The following is a 21,586-nucleotide window of genomic DNA, read 5'->3' on the forward strand; positions in this document are numbered from 1 at the left end:
ATTCAAAAGTTCGATGAACCAATTTTATTATAATTCATAAAATTATCTCAACGAAAAATCCAGTTGATCTGAGAATTTATTCTGGGAATAATTTTACGATTGACCCAGACGATAAAAAAAATAAAATATAAAATAAATTTAACCTTGATCATCATCATCTTGCCCCTTTAAATCACATCACAATCACCTATTGTCTTTTTTTTTCAATAAAATCCACAAACAACATCAAAAATAATATTAAAATTTAAATAAAAAAAATTACTATTTTACGGTTAAACAATAAATAATTATAAATAATTACAGGGTTAAAAGGAATTGAATTTATATTGAATATAATTGATGAAAAAAGTTGAGAATAAAATTTATTGATGATTAATAAATATAAAATGCAGAAATGTTGGCCCCAAATGATGATTATGCATGACCCTAAGAAAGAAAGTGAATCTTTAATTTATATATTTATAAATTTATATATACTGCATAGATGTACATAATACATGTTAATACATATGTAAACAAATAGATTTGCAAATTTGTAAAACGTGTTGCCGCGCCTATACTTAATTTATTTATTAAATTTATCATTTACTTTCATGTGACCCATACAGAATAATTATTATAAATTTAACTTCACTTTTGATTATATTACAATGTATTTATTACACAATTAATTATCATCATACATTAATTTATTAATAATCATGTTCAATTTAATTTTATTCAACACTTTATTATAATATTCAATATTTTTTTCAACTTTCAATTGACAAGTGTATTTTAACAAGTTAATAAAAAATTTTTATTCAATTTTTTTTTAAATTAATTATTCATTGATTGACTTAGTTGTATTTAAATATTTTCCATATGTTTATTTGGTAATACGTATTATATTTTTTTTTTTCAACAAATAATAACAAGTATTTTTTCGAAATTTCTTTATCGAAAAAATGATGATATTGCCTTGTGATTCGTGAAAGCCTTGATAGTCACATATGCACAATAATTATCTCTAAAAATGATGAGAGATTAATTCCATTTTCACCCTTATCTTGTTAAAATTTTTACTAATATAACAAATGGTTCAATTGACTTGACTAAAGTCCTAAAGTTTTGGGTCACGTCTGGTCCATGGAGACAACGAGTGAATAATGTTATGATAGTTTTTGTTTGTAAGGGACTAAGGGTAGAAATTTTATTTTTTTCAACAAGTTACTATGTCTATGTACACATAGAAAATAAATTTGTGAATCTGTACTTGATATTTTACCCTTTTATGTATATACCAAGTGTCCCTCTCTTATTAGTAAAAGAACAACTTTTTCTTCCCCACTAATACAAACATATATTACTATCGTATACAACGATGAATGTTTAACCAACGACAGTATCACGCTGTCTGTCGTGCAATACGTATCGTCACGTTATATAAATAACATTTTTTTTTAACAATATTTGAACAACGTGTTTGGCATTTCTCTCATAGTAAATTTACAAGTTTTTTTTAAAAAAATTTTCCAAGTTTTTCTATAGAGATTATCTTCTTGATATTTTTATGAAATAATTTTTTTTTTTAATTAATATTTGCATTGTTGTTATGTCACTTGATATATGATGATTAAAAAAAAATAATTTTATAATTAATTAATTAATTAATTAGGTATAAAAAATGATACAGTTTAAATTTTCGTAATTTTTTTTGTTTAAATTGTGAGTAAAAATAATACGAGTTTCATAAAAAGTGAGTGTGATAAGTTTCAGAGGATTAACCATTATATTATAAACCTCTTGGTGTTTATAAAAAAAATTAAATAAAACTTGGAATTAAAATATTTCGTTACGGCTGATTAATTTAACCGGTGAGTTGTTGCAAATGATATCTACCATCAAGCAGTGTTATCACGTGTTTTGCAAGTCAAGTGTTTTATTTTAAATTAATCTAGAATTATTAAAAATTCATACTAAACTGATACATATTAACGTTTACATAAATTTTTTTTACATGCAATTTTTTTTTTTTTTTTATAAAAAAAAATGACAAATCGAAATAAAAAATTTCGAATAAAATAATTATTTCGAATCGAAATTTTTTTTTTCTAATTACACAAGTAAATATATTTCATAAATAAATAAATAATAATAATGATAATTGTTATTAAATTTATCATTGTTGATTATTTTTATATTATCTAAAAATACTGTTTTTTTTTTTTTTAATTTCTTTTGTTTAAAATGATTATGATTAATTATTTTTCAGTTACTTGTGTTGGAAATTATGTAACAAAATTTTGTCGTGTACTCTTTTGCACCTACTGTTTAACTATTAAAAAAAAATTTTTTATTTTTAATTTAATTATTTTTGTAGACAACTGAGACATCTATTGTTGCTTAATTTATTTTTTTTTCTTGTTTTTAAAAAACTTGATGCAACAGGGGGTCTTCAAAAGCGACGAAATATTACGATTTTATGATCAATTGTATTTTTGGAATTAGAAAAGTAGGACATTTAAAAATATATATATATTTTTTTTTTTATATTTTGACATTAATGTGTTCTTATTCTCTTTATTTATTTTTATTTTTAATTTTTTTTTCAAATATATTTACTTGATTTTAACAATAATTTTGTAATTTATTAATTTGAATTTACAATTATTTTTTTTTTTTGTATAAAAAATAACGGAAGGAAGTGGGTTAAATCACGAGAATAATTTTTTTTTTTTAAATATAAATGCAGTTCTTATTTTACATCTGATGAAATATATTAACTGAATGCGTGCAAGAACGCGAAGGTTAAAATTGATGAAAATTAATGGGACACAATACCACGATGCGTGGTAGCATGAAAAAAAAAAGGTTTAAAAAATTAAATCATTTAAAAAGAGATAGATTAAAATATTGAATGAAAAAAAAAATAATAATATAGCTAGAGCCAAAAAAAAAACAAAAAAAAAAAAGGTTAAAATTTTCATTAATTTCATTAATTTATTTGCTATTTTAATTTTGATATATTAAACTTGTCAAGTGAATTTTCATTCATCATATTTGTTGAATTTGTTTTAACATTATTTAACAACGATAAATTAATATATTAATATGTTATTTAAATTATTATTTATCATATTTATTTCGTGTTCAACAACAAGGTCAAATTTTCGCTGATAATTAAATATTTTTCGGTCAAATTTAATCAACAACAGAGAAAGAAAATAATTTATTATCAATAAATTGTTCATTAAAATCATTAAAAATTTGTGTAAATAATTTTTATTTTAAATTTATTTAAATCTTTCGTTATAAATATAATGTTTACTGATAAATTTTCAACAGCCATCGTTATAAAATTCACAACATTTTTACTCTCAATTCTTTACATCACGAGTCCATCATTCATCATCATCCGGTAAATTAAATTTCAAAATCAACTACATACTTAATTCTCAATTAAATTAATTAACTAGATCTTTAAAAAAATTATAAATTAAATTAAAAAACAAACAAGCTTTTAATTATAAATAAACAAAACGAAAATACAACAAAAATTTAATATATTCTTAGCAACTTTATCAGTCTAAAAAAAATCTAATCGATTTACAAATTTATTATTATTATTTCCCATAATCTTCTTTGACAATTCAGGTATATTTTAATTTTTATTGTATATAATTTTTCGGCTGAGGTAATATCAATCGATTGTGTAATGATATTTATAAGAAAGAAATTTTTTTTATAAATTAAAATTCGTTAAAAAAAAAAAGGAATACATATTGTTAAAAATTTATGAAACTTTTCGCATGAGCTGTTTTACAATCAGGATTATTTTTATTTACTTCCTACGAAATATAAAGCTACCTTGATATATATTTTTTTAAAATAAATATATATAGCAATCGATCTCCCACAAACTTGACGTCGACCTACTTCTCACTCTTACAATGCTTATTATATTGTTGTTGTCTTGTATTGTAAATCCATTCAAAGATGATTGTGTCCCTTTTACTTTTAAATATATAATAATATTAAAAAACATAATATATATAATAATAATGAATAAAATTAAAATAAGCGGATTTATATTTGATCGTTTGTTGGAAGTGCATAAATTGGCCATTTCGATATGCCTGATTTTGCAACGGGGGCGAAACGAATTCTCGATGATGGGACTAAGAAAGCATGAAAGTTAAAAATATATATATAAAAAAAGAGGGTAACTGTGCCCTTGTCCAGAATATTATTCATTTTAAAATTATTAACACAATGTGAATTACCATACAACCAGTTTTGCCTCAATCAAAATATACATGCGAGCAACTCGAAAGCTTTTATTTGATTTTTATTCGATTTTTTTCTATTTTTTGTTTCGAAATTTATTTTACTATTATAGACTCACTGCTTTTAATTTAACGACTTGGATATATTGATAATCTGGACTTGATTATCCTACAAAATCATGACAGTTTCTTTGTGTAGAATTTTTTATTTTTTTTATTTATTTTTCTTGGAATTTTATGGCAAATTTTTATATTCATTTATCTATTTTTTTTTCTATATGAATAAAGTACTTTTGTTAAATTGACTAGTTGCAATAAAATCAGTCAATTTAACCTATCGTTAAATTTTAAAATGGTCTTGGAAATATATTTTTAATGGCACACACAAAACACCCACGTTTTTTTACGAGACTTCCGATAGAATCAAACGATTATTTCCGGTTAAATATGTTACAAAGCTATTGAATTTGAATAAATGACATATATTTATAATTCGAATTTTAAATTATCAATATTTAAATATTAATTAATTATTAATATTCTATTTTTACATATAAAAATACGAAAAAAAAAAAAATCAAAAAAAAAAATCATTTACAAATTTAAAAATATTATTTGAACATTTTCAACTATGCATATGTTAAAAATAAATTTTTTTTATTTATCATTAAACTTGTTTATTTAAAAATATCAATACTGAATTATTTTATTATTTTTATTTTTTGTATTTAGCATTAAATATTACTGGCACCCGTGGTGAAACGTGACGGCGCGTATAACGGGGTACAAGCATGTTTTGGGTTTGTTGCATATATACGAAACAGTCAGTGGTTAAAATAAAACATATAAATTTTTAAAATGACAGTAGAGGCACATATAAACTGTCATTGTTATTATTTATAATATATATATATTTTTTCATGATACTTTTCATCTTTTAAATCAACAAAATGCCGCATATCTTTAACGAATAACGAAAAAGCGCTCTGTCTCTTCCGGGTGTAAAAAAAAAACCCCACCACATAATAAAATGAAATATGAAAAAAAATATACATAATAAAATTACGAATCAGACGAGACCTCGTTTGGCCATCATCATACTTTTTTTTTAGGCTTATCAATATCTGACGAATGAATCTCAGACAACGCCAAATGAATTTACATAAGTTTCTTCCGGGTGTGTTCGACCTGGCTACGTGCCAAACAATCCCTTTATCAATATCATTTATCAATTTACTAAAATAATAATAATAACAACAAATTATTATTTATAAAAAAGTAAAAATATAATAATTATATTTACTTTCTTTTAGCGAATATCATCCAACTGTGTCGGCCCTTTTTAACACCGACAATTGTATTATCCATGAAATTAGCTTTCTAACGGTTATATATATATTATAATCACAATAAATATATATATAAATTTTGTCAGTCAATTTTAAGATGTATCGTTTATTTTTGACAAATGATTTTTTTATTTTTTTTATGGCGTGTTGACATGGATCAATTTTCTAAAACCGTTATATAAAAAAATTCTGATTTAAAATTTTTTTTTTTTTCATTCAGTTTGAATAATTTACACAATGGCCACCTGTCTACCACCCTCTTTTTTTTGAAATTTTTTTCTCTCTTTTGACCCTCACATTTACCACTTATTATTATGATTTTTTTTTGCTCATTTAAATTATTGATGCAAGCCGGAAATAAAGCCATTAATTCGGCCAACTATATATATAAAATCACGACTTGACCCTTACCTTTCACGCACGTATTTATTTAATTTTATTTATTATTATATATTTCCTTTATTTATAAAATTAAAAATAACAATTTTAATATTTTTTTTTTTTATGTACGTAAATTTTCTCTCAATGATTTCTAATTTGACAGATGTTTGAAATTTATTTTAGTTCAACTGAATGGCTAATTTTATGATATATCTCTGTGATAATTAACAAAGAAAAAAAAAATTAATATATATATGCTTGTATTTAATAATGATAAATTAAACATTTGAGTTTTTATTTTTTTAACTTTTTTAAATTTATTTCATCATCGTCATTCATTAGTGTAATTAGTCATTTTCATTTTGAAAATATGAGATGCATTTGTTGCTTATATACACGGCTGTCCAAATAACTTGATGTATTTTTATTTTGTTGGACTTAAAGTATATTTATTTAACTTTTTATTTTTTATATTATATTCTTTATATATATATATTTTTTTTTTCAATGGTTTATTATCTCGAGGGGAAGATCCCGGTTAAGAAATTTTTAAGTAGAACACACAGGAAATTATTTTTCTTTGGTTTTATAATTGCTTTGTAAATATTATTATTATTATTTAATTTTGGTTGATAAAAAAATTAATTATATCATTGTTTTGTATATTTAAAAAAAATATAAGAGATAATCGACATGTCCTTGACAAAATAATTTGAATAATGAGAATAGAAAAAAGTAAAAAAATAAATAAAAAAAAATGAATAGGTTTTAAAAATAATTGTATGGTTATTCGAGGTAAATGAATATACCAATTCGAGAATAATTTGTTCACCTATAATCGTGATTATTCAAGAGTAGGTCAAGATTGTAATTTTGCGATCATCAATGTTAATTTTTTTCTTTATTTTATAGCTTAGATAAAGCAAGCAAGCAAAAAAAGGGAAAGGAAAAAAATAAATAAACAATATTCACGTTTTAAAGTAGAAGAACAATTAGAAGTCAAAGTCGTTTGATTGAAGTAAAGTGTATTTAGATATACTTAAATTTAACTTGAACAGAGTGAAAGAAATTCGTCACGATTAAAATCTCATTAGGCCTCAAGGCCCAAGTTTTTTCTAGCCCTTACAACCATCAATTTTAATCTCAAATTGTATACTATTTTTTTCTATTTCAATTGCCTTTGTTTTATATTTATTATACAAATACCTGTTGCACTTATAAATTACCAAGATTTTATCAAATAAAAATCAACACTTTGCATAAATAAATAACTGCAAAAAAAAATAAATATATATGCATTTTTTCTGTTGGTAAAATAAAAGACAAATTAGTTTTTAAATAATCAACAATCCCTTTAAAAATATAATTTATTTATTTGATGGAAAATCAAACAAATTAAATATAAATTTTCATATGAGTATATTTAATCATGCAAGAGGCATTAGGTGTGTTTAAAATTCAAATATTATTGGCAATCTAAAATCGTAAAATTCCAATGTGATCTCACTTTCACACCGACAAGATAAGCCCTTGATTAGTGTCGAGTATAACATGACTATGTCGTGTTAAGATCTCCCAGCTAAAACAAGTCTCTCCCAGCTAAAACAACAAGTCTCTCCCAGCAAAACAACAAGTCTCTCCCATACATAAATAAATAATTTTTTTTTTTTATTTAAATATATATAAAGAAAAAAAATTTATAAAATCTAAACTGTCGTAAATCTATGATGTAATTTTAAATTAATTTATGTGATAATGATAATGATCAGAAGTTTTTGTTATTTTAAAATTAAAAAGTTGATTTATTTTTTAACTTTTAAAATTATTTTTTTCTTTTATATAATATTCATGTCATGTTTTTCATGTGATTTTCAAGTAAAAGAAGTCAACGACTTATGTACATTGTATATATTTATTATAAAAAAAATTTTTTTTTATAAAATATATAGATATATAAATGCTAAAGTGGATTGGATAACACGGAAAACCACAGGTTTTAAAAAGCACAGTGGTATGACCTAGTTGTTGTTTTTGTCGTTGTTGTTTTGTTTGTTACTTTGATATACAAACTGAGTCTTTTTAAATTATATGCATTAGATTTATACATTTATTATACTGTATACAACATCAAGTGCATTTTGTGGATATATATTACAACAATTTTACCATCAACTTGTCGTCATTAATTTTATTTTCGCAACGAGTATATACACTCGAATATTTTTTTTTTTTAAATCAACTTAATAACTAGTGAACGTATTTAATTTTATTAATGTTAATTAATTTATATTTTATTTATAGTTGACTTTGGATTAATTGTTGTTTTGGAAAATTTGATGTTTCATTTTTAATTGATTATTTTTACTTTTTTTCATTAGAAATTATTTTATTTTTATTTCGACACAAATAATTTGATAAATTTTAATTTATTTTTATTTTATTTATATTTATCTTTAAATTAATTAACGTTTTGCAAAATTTAATGTTTTATTTTTATTTAATTATGCTACATTTTTTCATTAATAAATATTTTTTTTTTTATCTTTTTGAATAATTATATTGATATTGTATAAAATTTGATATTTCATTTTAATTTTAACACTATAAATAATTTAATTTTTTCAATATATTTTACTTTTTTCTTTTAAATATAGATTAATGTATTTGTATTTTTATTTTCTTATACGATTAATGGTGCATTACGTAAGACATGTAAAATTAAATGCTGGGAATTTAAATCGTGTTTAATGAATTTTAAAAAATACCATAATATATTTTATGAATTATTAGTTTATGTTATTTTGATGAAAATGGTAATTAAATTTCAAAATATTTTATTCATAAGCTTGTACAATAGATTATAATTCAACTCAAGTAAAATATCTTAATAATTTCACAATTTATTTTTTGTGTATTAAAATTTCATAATTAAATTTTGTTTTTTTTTCTTTTTATTATATCGAAATAAAGACATCATTAATATATATTTTTTTTACACATAAATATATTATCGTTAAGTTTTAGTATTAACAAGAAAAATGAGAGCTTTAAACTCGTAAAAAAATATTAAATCCACAAACTCCAAGGTCTCCAAATAATCCCAAGAATTTTTTTTATTATTATCTTGAAAAAAATAAAAAATTTTCTTCACTTTTAGCTACAATTTATTGATAACTCGATATCTTATCTATCCACCAAAGCATATAAACTTTTTCAAATCTTTTTTAGCAATAAATTTTTAACTAAAATCAACGACAATATGGGGAAAAATTTAAAAGCTCCAAAACTTTTTCCCTACCAAATAGAAAAACTCGACAAAAAAAAAAAAAACTCCACTGCAGAATTTTATTTTTTTCTGACTAAAAATTTTTTTTTCTTTATCATTATTCAATCTTGAAAATTATCAAGATTTTCCAATGTCTAAAAAATCATTTTATCTATTTAATTTTAACCCATTTTCTCGTCTTCTTGACTTGAAAATGTATGTTTTTGTTTTTAAACTGGCTCTCCCTTATTTTAATTTTTTCTTTTTGCAATTTTTTCGAATTTAAAATTATTTTCTCGCTTGATCTAATCATCTTGTTTATAAGCTATGATAGTTGACACTTTTCACGACAATGTATATCAACGTTAACACCACTTTCCATCATAAAAAATAAATTATAAATATTTTTATCATAATTTATTAGCTCATTTTGCTGTTATTTAATTTTCTTATTTTTATTTTTCATTATTTAAATTATTATTTAACATATTTATTATATTTTTTTTATAACATTATCATTTTTGTCTCGTTACTTGATAATAATAATAATTTTGTGTGTGTTGATAATGTGAATACTTGCTATATCTTTCTGGCGCCATACAAAAGTAGTGCATATAGTCAGACATGGGGCGTTGCCAATCCGCGCGCGCGTTGCAATTTTTATATGATTAAAAATAATATTTAAAAAGTCGATTAAAAATGTAAATTATCATTAAAAATATATAATATATTTATAAATAAATTTACATGCAAGTTGATTTTTAAAAAATACTTGAAATAAGACAACAATGTTTTTTTTTTTTTTTCTTTTTCGATTGAAGAGACAGTAAATTGTCTGGATCGAAGCGGGTTGATGCATAAATTAAATCCCAAGAGACGAATGAAAATTCCAACACTGGCGCCTTTAATAATTTTTTATTTCCATTGATTTATTATGAAAATTTTTCATTGAATTTTTCCAAAATTAACTGAATTATTATATGAATTTCATAATTTTTTTATTTTATTTTCTTTTTTTTCTATAATTAATAACACATACTATTTTTCTAGTGACAATTTTCTTTTTTTAGTCTTTTTTTTAAACAAGTTTTTCTTCTTCAAACTTACAAAAATATAATTAAAATAGTATATCCATCATAAAGAAAAAAAAAAAAAGGTCACGACACTGAGAATCCGAGGCTCATATGCAAGAAAATAAATTCCCTTTCTGACGCGTGTCCCATTTTTTTAATTCACTTTTTTTTTATTAAAATAATTTTTTTATGTCATACACAAGCCAACATCTGTAAAATCTCAAATCGATGTAATAAATTTAAAAAAAAAAGTGTAATTAACACATAGCAAGCACAAATACCAACTTGCTTATTTTTTTTCTAAAAAAAAAAAAGAAATTTCTCATCCACAAAAAGCATTTAAATAAATAAAAAAAAAAAATTTAATTAATAGATAATTAATATTTTTCAATTTGCCTATTATTATTTTATAATTTTATGATATTTTCATATTTTTTAATTTAAAGAAAATGAATGTGTTTCGTCATCGAAATGAGCTTAGCAATTTCCGGTTTGATGGTACGACGAACTTGGCATCGCTCTGTTGAGCATTAATATATATATATTAATCGGGTCGATGTGTGTACTGCACATAGTCTCTTTGCACCTGGCAGCAAGATGTCTAGAATAAAAAAAAAATATATATATATATATATAAAAGTTGGCATGTCTTTCGTGGCTCGCGCGCGCACACTCCTTCTTTGCTATTCGACCTGTCTCGACCTCCCAGACCGACGGTTCGTGATCTTTGCCCCTCACCCTTTATCCAATAATTTTTTTTAAATTTATTTATTTATTTATTTATCTCTCTCTTACTCTCTCTCTTAAATATATCTACCCTTTTACCCTGTAGAATTTTTCACCCACGGGCCTTCACTGCTGCAAAACCTCTTGCCTCGATTTCCGATCTTGGAATTTCTCATTTCGTGTTTTATATATTTCCTTACCTGCATTATAATAAAAAAAAAAAATATTACTTGAAATGTACTTGGTTTTATGTACCTGGTTTTTATAAATATATTTTTTCTTTTAGCTACTGAAAAATAATTTTGAGAGTGGAATTTTTTTTTAAGCCTATGAATCATTGGAGCATGATTTTTTTTAAAAATAAAATAACTTTCTTTTTTTATTATCTCAACCCTCTAAATTCTTGGCAAGGACACGAAAAAAGTCGTAAAAAACAATCGTAAAATTTTATTTTTATTTAAATATTATATTAATTTTTTTTTTTTTTATTGTTGTTTATGGAGAATGTAAGGTTTTTTTGTTTTTTTTTGTGATAACAATCGGCCAATTTGTCTTGCATTATTACCTCGATCATTGTCTTGATATTTTTTTTTATCCTCGCACTCTGATAAATCCACTGTTTTATATCCACGAGTATGTATTTGTCTGGCCAACAATATTCATATCTTCAATTTCCATCTACACACGTGTTGCGTTTATTATTCCTTTTTTTTTTTTCGATAATAATATAAATTTTTCCCTCAAGCGTTAATTTTTTTCATATAAAAAAAATTATCAAAATAAAAAAATACTATTAATTTTCCATAATCCGTAAATCAAATTGCAATATAAATATCATTTTTTTTTTTTTAAATCAGCAATCGAAAACCAAATGAATAATTTATTTTTTCATCGAAATTTTTTCCCCAACAAATTTTCCAAAACAACAGCAGCAGTAATTCGTCAAAAAAAAAATATATAAATAGTAATTAATTATTATTAATTTATTATTATTTCGTTAATTAAAAATAAAATGTTTAAAAAAAAAAATTATAATTTATTTAATAATAAAAGACAATAGACAAAGTAACAAACAAATTTAAAAAAAAAAAAAAATTCAATTCCTAGATGAAATAAATTAGAAAAAAAATATAAACAAATATTCTAAAAAATAATTGCAACATAATAAGATGCATTAAATACATACCTGTTGATAATTTATATTTTTTAAAGAATAAATTTTATTTAATTAAAAAAATTAAGTATGAAGCTCGTTACTGCATTTGAATTATCCTCAACTGTATATTTTATTTTGCATATGTGAAATAGATAAAGTGGATATATATAATAAAAACAAACATATATACATTGTAAATATGTGTATGTATATATGGTAATGGAGAAAGAAGAAGATATATATAAATATAATACAACAAATCGTATGGTTAACATACATTGTACATTACAAACCAACTTTATACTGCACATCCAGTCTTAGTATATTGCTATGGATTTTATAAACATATAAATAAATTATACAAGTGTATATAATACATACATACACATGCCCTTTAAATTTATTTACTATATATTTTATATATATGTACATGATCTACCTCAACAAATCATAAATACCTTTTAAATATTTTTTTTTTTTTCTTTTAAATTTTTATATTTATTAATTTGATAATATTTTATTTTTTGATTTCTATTATCTAAAATTATTTCTAAATTTATGGTTTTTTTTATTTTCTTATCTGTATCAATTTTTTATTTAAATTTATCAATTTTATTATCGTTTTATTTAGTATTATATCAAATTGATAATAAATTCATAAAATTGTTTTTTTTTTGATGATTTAATTTTCTAGTTTTTTTTTAAATTTCATTAGTTTAGATAAAATTGATTTTATGAGTATTTGTTTGAGAGAAAAATATATTTGATAAATAAATAAATTGTGGATGAAAAAATGTATATGCAATATTAACTGAGCAAATATTTGTGAGGATTCACAACTAGCTGTTAATTGCCTGTCACACATCATACGCCTCTTTTGCGTTTTTTTAAAATTTTTTTTTATTCTATCTAATGTCTATATTGCGTCTTAAAAATATTTTTTAAATAGAGAAATTACGTTGTTTGTTTGTGTTATTATTATCAATATAAAAAATTGTAATTAAATATTTTATTTGAATGATTGTTTGTTGCGTTTCATCGCGATTTTTAAACAGAAAAATTTATAATTTTATCTCGAGGCTTATAATCGTTGTGATCAATTTAAATTAATTTTTTTTTTATTTATCAACACTTACGAATTTCAAATATTTAGAACAACTATTTTTTGTTACCCTTTAATTTATATTTCAAAAATTCATAACGGTAAATACTTGGCAAGTATATTTCACAGACTACGATAGCAAAGAAGAAAAAAAAAAATTCAAAATTCAAAATTCCTTCCAACATTTAAAAATAAACTTAGGATTCTTTTTGCATCAGGTCAGTTAAAATACCAATTTATTTATGTATTAAATTTTAAAAATTAATCTCTAAAAATAACAATAAATAATTAACAATTAAATTTAAAAAAAAAAATTGACATTTTCCAAATTTCGAAACTTACATTTTCTTAAATTATTCTATTGATTATTAATCTTTAAAATAATTTATAAAAAATATAAACAAAAATTTTAATTAACCTATTGTAAATTAAAGAAGAAAAAAAAATAAAAAGTTTCTCATTTGTAAATGTAGAATATTAATTTATAATTTTAAAACAAATTTAAAAAATTTCAAGTAAATAAAAAAATATGTAATTTATTCAACATGAGTTGGTATATTTTTTCATGCTCTTGGTAAAAATATATTTATTTTTTTTAGAGATATCACAGCCAGAGCTATACATATTATTATTTTTTTTTTTGCATAAAGATAGAAGGCATCTGGCCATCATAATCGACTAAGAGAACTAAAATTTTAGTAGGAGGTGAGATAAACCGCGTTGGCTTTGGTGATCACTCCTGTCATGTACACATATTAAAATCCACATAATATATTTATAATTATCCTCGTCATTGAATCATCCACGTGTATGTGTATTACATACACGTAATTATTTTTTTTTTCCTGCCAACTTGTATTTTATTTATGCACACTGAATTGTTAGTAAATTTCAAGTCTCAAATTTATTTAATTTATGCAACAATTTCATCCAAATGATAGAAAACAGTTCACCAAATTATGACATTCACATAAATATTCATTATTTAAAAAAAATATATTTAACATAAAAATTAACGCGATAATCAAAGGTAAACAAAATGTCATCATTTTTTTTAATTGGCAAATAGAGTGTATAGAAAAAAAATAAAAATAACGTGATGAAAGAAAAGATCACGATTATTCACTCAATGCCAACAATAAACATTTAATAAAAAAAATAACAAAGTAATAATTCCTCTCTTTTTTTTACCCTTCATTTTAAGGCTTTCTAAATGTTCACTTGCAAATACAATATAAAATTATAATAATATTTAAATGTTATCTTTTGCACCATCAATTTGCTCGTTAACAAACCAACACCAATATATTAAACAAGTGTGATTATTTATTTTTTTTTTTTTCATTTGTTTATAGTCGTCCTTGGTGCACCTTCAACACGTTTTCTTTTACATTGCTGTTATAATTTTTTTTTTTTTTTTTTTATCTATTTTATCTATATGTACAACAATTTTCAGTGTTGAAAAATGTTTTTTATAATTTTAAATAAAATTGCATAAACCCATCAATTTTATTTAAATAAAATTACCACGTGACTTGTAAACGTCACACAAATGTCAATACTTGAAATTTAAATTCTCTAAAATTACATCAATTAACTCTTTAAAATGCAATTTTAATATTTTTCTTTTGATTGATAAATTTAATGCAAAAAATAAAAATACATTTTTTTTTTTATTTTCCATTAATATTTAAATAAAATTTAAGTATATAAATTCATGTATAAAAATAAAGTAAATATGTATTTTTAAATAATCTTCAAATACATTAAATTAAATAGTAGGTAATATGTTGGTTGAGACATGTAAATTGATGTGAATCATGTTGATAAATTATGTGTAGTTTTTGTAAATATATGTCCATTGTGTGTTGAATAGTTTTGTTCACATAAAAATATTTGTTGTATATATAAAAGTATATTAATAAATATATATAATACGAGACATTTGTTGTTATTCAACTTGGTGAAATTATGGATGGGTCTAGATAAATGCCTTGAAGACACAGAAGTTCATTGAGACATGTTTTTTTTTTATTTTGTCTCTATGCAGTTATAGAATACTCACAATGCAACTCATGTGTTTACAATAATAATATACTCACATACAGTTACAATGAATGACTACACTGTCATAAATGTGAGTTTAATATTATAATAATAATAAAATTGTTTTTTTAAAAAAAAAACATGAGACATAATAAACTCGTTGACAGGTTCCAAGTCTAGTATCATTTGAGCATGACTGAGAGATCTTTGGCAATGACTCAAATCAAAATCATAAAATCATATTTCAATTTATCTTTTACACATTTCTTCTCTACACTTATCATCATTAAATTTTTAAATGACAAAATATATATATTTAAATAATTACGGATAAATAAATATTAACAAAATATATACAGTTGATCAAAATATTATTTTTAAAATTCAAATTTATATTTATACAAATTCATGCAAGCTCAAATATTCATTACGTCAACAAATAAGTTGATTTTTTTTTTTTAAATATTCTTAAATATTGCAAATAATTATATATTTTAAAATTATCATTTTTTTTATTTTATTAAAAAACATTCATTGGTACATTACATATCCCAAAAAAAAATAAAATTGATTGTAAATTATATCTTGTCAAAAAGATAAAAAAAAATTATTTTTTTTTTTTTTATTATTATTAAGTTACGCTTGCTTACTTGCTTGAATCATTAAAAAAAAAAAAAAAAGTCATGTCAGTTTTAAATTTACTCAATGTCAACATCAAACGTCAAATTTTAAATGAAAAAAAAAAAAAATCTCATTATAATGTCCATTTTTTTTCTTCCGTAAATAATATGAAAAAAAAAAAAATATATTCAAAATATATAAGACCTGGCAATTACATAATTTAAAATAATAAATATGTTTTGATGTTTATATAAAATTATTATCATAATCGCTTTCAATTTTATTTATTAAAAAAAAAAAAATTTATTAAATTTATTATATTTATTAATTCATGTATTTGATGTCATATATATTATATATATTTTTTTATATATATAGTATTATATTCTCAACTCGGGACAGTTTAATAAACGAGTAGCTGCCATAAAGAAAAAAAAAAAAAATATTTAAAAAACAAGTATGAATAAACAAAAGATAAAAAAGAATTTTCTCAAGGTTTTTAAACCAAGGTGTTTTAATCATTAATTCATGGTGAGACACCTTGAACCATGCTCTATACTAGGGCCTTTTATAAATCCCTTGATAAAGGTTAATATGATGCTTTGGTGGGGTTAAAAAAGTAGGGAGAGACTGGGAGAGACAGGTAAAAGCACAACAAACTCGCGTGCAAGAGTGGGCCCTACGGGTTACGAGTACACACCGACACTGTGCAACGATACTCACGCGTTTTCTAAATATAAATTCAAGTACTTTAAATATATACATAAATTTTTTTATTTATATATAGTTATATACAGAAGGCATGTTATCAACTAAATAAAAAATTATTTTAAGAGAAGAGAGAAAAAATAAGCCGGTTGTTGTTGTTGTTGCAAACGCATGATATTTCTGATGCACATGCACTTTTTATTCATACATATATTTATATATGCATTTATATATTTGTGTATGAAAATATACTGTATATTATTGTGTATATATTTATAAGCCTTTAGGCATAGTTACTCTTTTCATCTACCTCAGCATCATCACAAATATACTACACGCATTTATTAAAAGAAAAAACACTAATTTTTTATTTATTTTATAATATATAAATAAATAATAAATATACTTTTTTTTTTTTACTTTATTTTATATATATTATATATTATTTTCTCATATATCCAACTACTGGATGTGTGTTTGTGGATACCTGAGGCCATTAAAATTATTAAAATTAAAAAAAAATAATAATAAAATACACGCAATGAAAAATTAATAATATTGCTTCTGTACTTGACATTGATAAAGATAATTAATTTAACATCAAAATGAATAATTCACATTGAAGTTTTTTCTTTTTTTTTAAATATTAAAATTGAAATAATAATAATAATAATTACAATAATAATTACAATGATCTATGTTTGAATTTATTTTATTTTTTCATTTATTTATTTATTTATTTATTTATTTAAAAATTATTGTTATATTAATTTTCAAATATTATTTAATATATTTAATAAAAAATATCAACATTTTTTAAAATATTTATAATATTATTATTTACTTTAATTATTTATTGTTAATTTTAAAAAACAAAAAAAAAAAATTCAAATTTGCATTTTTTCGAATTATTATTTTGGATAAATTGATATCGAGTTTAAAATAATTAAGCATATGTTATTGATGCTGCTGAAAATGATAATTTTCTTTCTCAAGTGTTATCATTTAATAAATAAATAATGATGATTAACCTCGACAATGAAGTAGACAATTAAGGTCGATCCCTTGTTGTGTATTATGTTCCATGCACGTTTTCAATGCGTGTATATTATAAATGTACTTATAATAAGTTATCTAATATACATCTACAAATACTTAGCAAATAATATTTAATTTTATTCTCGGTATTTGTCAACCGGATGATAAAATCTAGATGTTGAATTTTTAAAAAAAAAATCATTGATATATTTATTTTGCAAAGTGACAAGTCAATACATGTGAGCTTCCGTTCAATTATTATTGATTATTTTATATATCATTTAAATGCGGAAACAAATCATTATTTATATAAATAAATAAATAAAAAAGAGAAAGAAAATAATATATATTATTATTGTAGTTTCTCTTTAAATTTATTATGAAAATTTTTTTGTAAATTTTAATTTATTAATTTTGTTTATTGATTATGATTATAGATTGGACATATATCATCAGCACAGTCACCACCACCACCAACATCACCAGCTTCAAATACATCATCAACATCATCATCTGTTAAAAATTCACCACCAAGAGGTCCAAGAACACTTTTATTAAAACGCTGTGAAAATGGATTTGGATTTACACTTCGTCATTTTATTGTTTATCCGCCCGAGTCCTGCTATGTAAGTATATTTATTTATTAATTTATTTATTTATTTATAAATTTAAATTATTATTTTTTAATTTTATTATTTTTTTTGATAATAGACATTACCGGGACACGAGCGGACGAGAATTGATGAACCAATGGATACAATATTTGTAAAACAAGTAAGACCAAATTCATCAGCATCTGAGGCAGGTTTAAGAACTGGTGATCGTGTTGTATCTGTTGATGGTGTACCAACAAGAGGTGAACAATATTCAAGTGTTGTACAAAGAATTCAACAAGCTGGTGCATGGTTACGTCTTCTTGTTGTATCAAAAGAAGACGATATATTACAAAGATATTTTGGTGAAACTGCTCATAATCCAGAAACAAATCAACGTCCAGCAAGATTACGTTCACCTGAACGTATATTACAAAAACAAAGACGTTCAATGAGTATGATACCTGGACCATCATCACGTTCACGTCAATCATGGATGTGTTCAACATTACCTGGTACAGAAAATAAAACAACAACAAAAGGTGCTACATCACAATATTACAATTCACATGAAGAATCAATAAAAGATCAAACAGCAATAAAAATGACATCAGCACCAAATATACAAAGACGTCCATTAGTTGAATCACGTAATAAAGATTCAATATATAATAATAGTAATGAACGTATACAACAACGTCGTTCATTACCACAAGATGTTGATACAAAATTATCAACATCATCATCAACAACACCGTCATCAACATCATCAACAACAACAAATACTGTTTATCGTCCAAGTGACAATCATACACGTTTCGATTTATATGATAGAACACGTCCAGAATCAATTTATTCACGACCAAGTAGTGAACAAATATATGATCGTATTAAAGATCCAATATATGAACTTGTACATCCAGAATTAAATACAGAATTTAGTAAATCATTGGATCATCAATATCCAATGTCACATGCTGAACCACAAGTACCAATATATCGTTCAAATAAAAGAGTTGTTACAAGACGTGCCAGTGAGGGTTGTAGTAGTAGTGGTGAACAATTAAATGATAATAATAATAATAATAGCAATAATAAAACAATAAAAATACAAACAACAATTGATCCAACATCACGTTTAAGTATTGAATCACATAGAGATACATCACCAGCAAGTAAAGATAGTAGTATATCATCATTTGATTCAACATCAACATTAACTGGTAATGAATGTTCTGATGATTCAGTTATTATGACTAGATTAAGAAAAAGTTTTGAACAAAAAGAAGAATTTTTACGTAGACCAAGTCATCCAATTGGTTGGCTATTACCAGATGATAATAATAGTAGTAAAAATCCATTATTACCATTAAATAATAGTGGTATTATACAACGTGAATTTTATGCTAGACCACAAAAATTACAACGACAAGTATGGCCACCAATTGAACAACAACAACAACAACAACAAAAAAGTGATATATTATTAAGCAATAATTATGATGAACGTATTAAAAATAGCTGTAAAACAAAACAACAAAATAAACATAATGATATTGATAATAATCATCATGATATATATAATGATAATACAAATGATGATTTAGATAATATTGTTGAGGATGCACAAGCAATTAGAGATCGTTTTTATTCATCACTTTATGATACAAATGGACAATTTAATAAAAATAATCATTTTTCATATTCTAAAAATAATGATTTACGAACTACAACAAATAATAATCATCATAATCATACAAATAATACAAATCATAATAATAATATTAATAATAGTAATAGTAATAATAACAATAATAATAATAGTAAACAATTTATAACAACATTATCAAGAATACATGAAAATGTACAAGGACAAGGACAAGTACAACAACAACAACAACAACAAAGTATTCAAGAAAATAAAAATGGTACATCATCATTACCATCATCACCTGTACCAGATAAAAAATTAGATAAACTTACAGCAACAGTATCACCACCAGCTCCAACACCACCACAAGGCTTACAGATTGTATCAAAAAGAGCTAAACAATTTGAAAGTGGTAGACTTTTGAGTGATGATGATGAACCAACAAGTGATCGTACTAATTTATATAAAAGTGAACTATCAAGATTATCAAATAAACGTAGTGTTCCAAATGTTGCTGTTAGAAAAAGAGAATTTGAATCAAAAGCTGAGTCAAAAGATATCAGAAGAATTATTGCAACACGTGAAAGTAAATCATTAGATTCATCAGGTAATAAATTTTTATTTATACTTTTTTAATTTATAATTTATATTTTATTTATTTTATTTAGCTAAAGGATTATCGGGAAATAGAATTATACCAATTGGCAGCAAACATATTCATTGTGAACTTCCACCTGGTTATATTATTGAAAATAAAGGTTTTAAAAAATTTTAAAAATTATGAAATTAAGTGTGGCGTAACGTAATGAAGATTTGCTTTTGTTATTTAAAAATAACCTGTTTATTTTTTTAAATTATTTTTATAAATATTATTTAGTTTTAAAGTGTTGTCAGTGAATTAAAATTTTTTTTCTTTTGCAATTTATTAAATAGAAATAATGATTGATGGATATTTTAATAACCAAAGAGAGTGTTAGAATAAAAAAAAAAAATATTATTAACATTATAATAATATTATTGAAAATATTATAATTTTTAAATGATAATTATTTTTATTATTTCAATAAACAGAACCATTGGTGACGGATATGGAACCGGTTAGACTTCGAGCACGTAGTAATAGTGTTGAATCTTGGAACGCAATAAATGGTGATACAAGTCGACGAGGCGTTAGAAATACTTGGCAAAATGATGATGAAGATGACGATGACGACGATGATGATGACGATGACGATGATGACAACGACAACGAAATTCGAAATAGCAAAGCTAAACGACAAGACAGCTATCTCGAAGCTGTCAGAACACAAAAAAATGGTCAGTATTTATTTTATTAATTGATTATTTATTTAAACATAAATTTTCGAATTATTCCTAACAAGTTTTTTACATAAAAAAAAAGAAACAAAATTCCACAAAAAATAATTTACTTTCAGTTTAAAAATAAAAGCTAAATTAAATATAAAAAATAAAAGGTAGTTAAAGTACATAATATTGCTTGTAGATTATATATATCTTTTAAATATTTTCTACTCATTTCCGGTGAAATTATTGTGACTATATTTTAATTGCATGATTATATCTTGATATATATTTAAAATAAATAAGT

At 22.7% G+C, this 21,586-nt stretch overlaps 1 protein-coding gene across 12 annotated transcripts in view; it reads left to right on the forward strand.

Moving 5' to 3' along the window:
- Positions 1 to 21,586, forward strand: part of LOC122853313 (rho GTPase-activating protein 21) — a 73,998-nt gene that overhangs the window by 39,742 nt on the left and 12,670 nt on the right. For 8 of the 12 annotated variants that reach the window (XM_044153711.1, XM_044153702.1, XM_044153700.1 and 5 more), the window contains exons 3-6: positions 18,171 to 18,359; positions 18,445 to 20,584; positions 20,646 to 20,735; positions 21,049 to 21,294. In XM_044153711.1, coding sequence (XP_044009646.1) covers positions 18,171 to 18,359; positions 18,445 to 20,584; positions 20,646 to 20,735; positions 21,049 to 21,294 — 2,665 coding nt within the window. Of the gene's footprint in view, positions 1 to 1,718; positions 1,857 to 18,170; positions 18,360 to 18,444; positions 20,585 to 20,645; positions 20,736 to 21,048; positions 21,295 to 21,586 lie in introns of those variants that run through there. The other 4 variants (XM_044153703.1, XM_044153708.1, XM_044153710.1 and 1 more) reach the window with 2 other exon arrangements.

This window comes from Aphidius gifuensis, linkage group LG3, assembly GCF_014905175.1.
Source record: "Aphidius gifuensis isolate YNYX2018 linkage group LG3, ASM1490517v1, whole genome shotgun sequence".
NCBI lineage: Eukaryota > Metazoa > Arthropoda > Insecta > Hymenoptera > Braconidae > Aphidius > Aphidius gifuensis.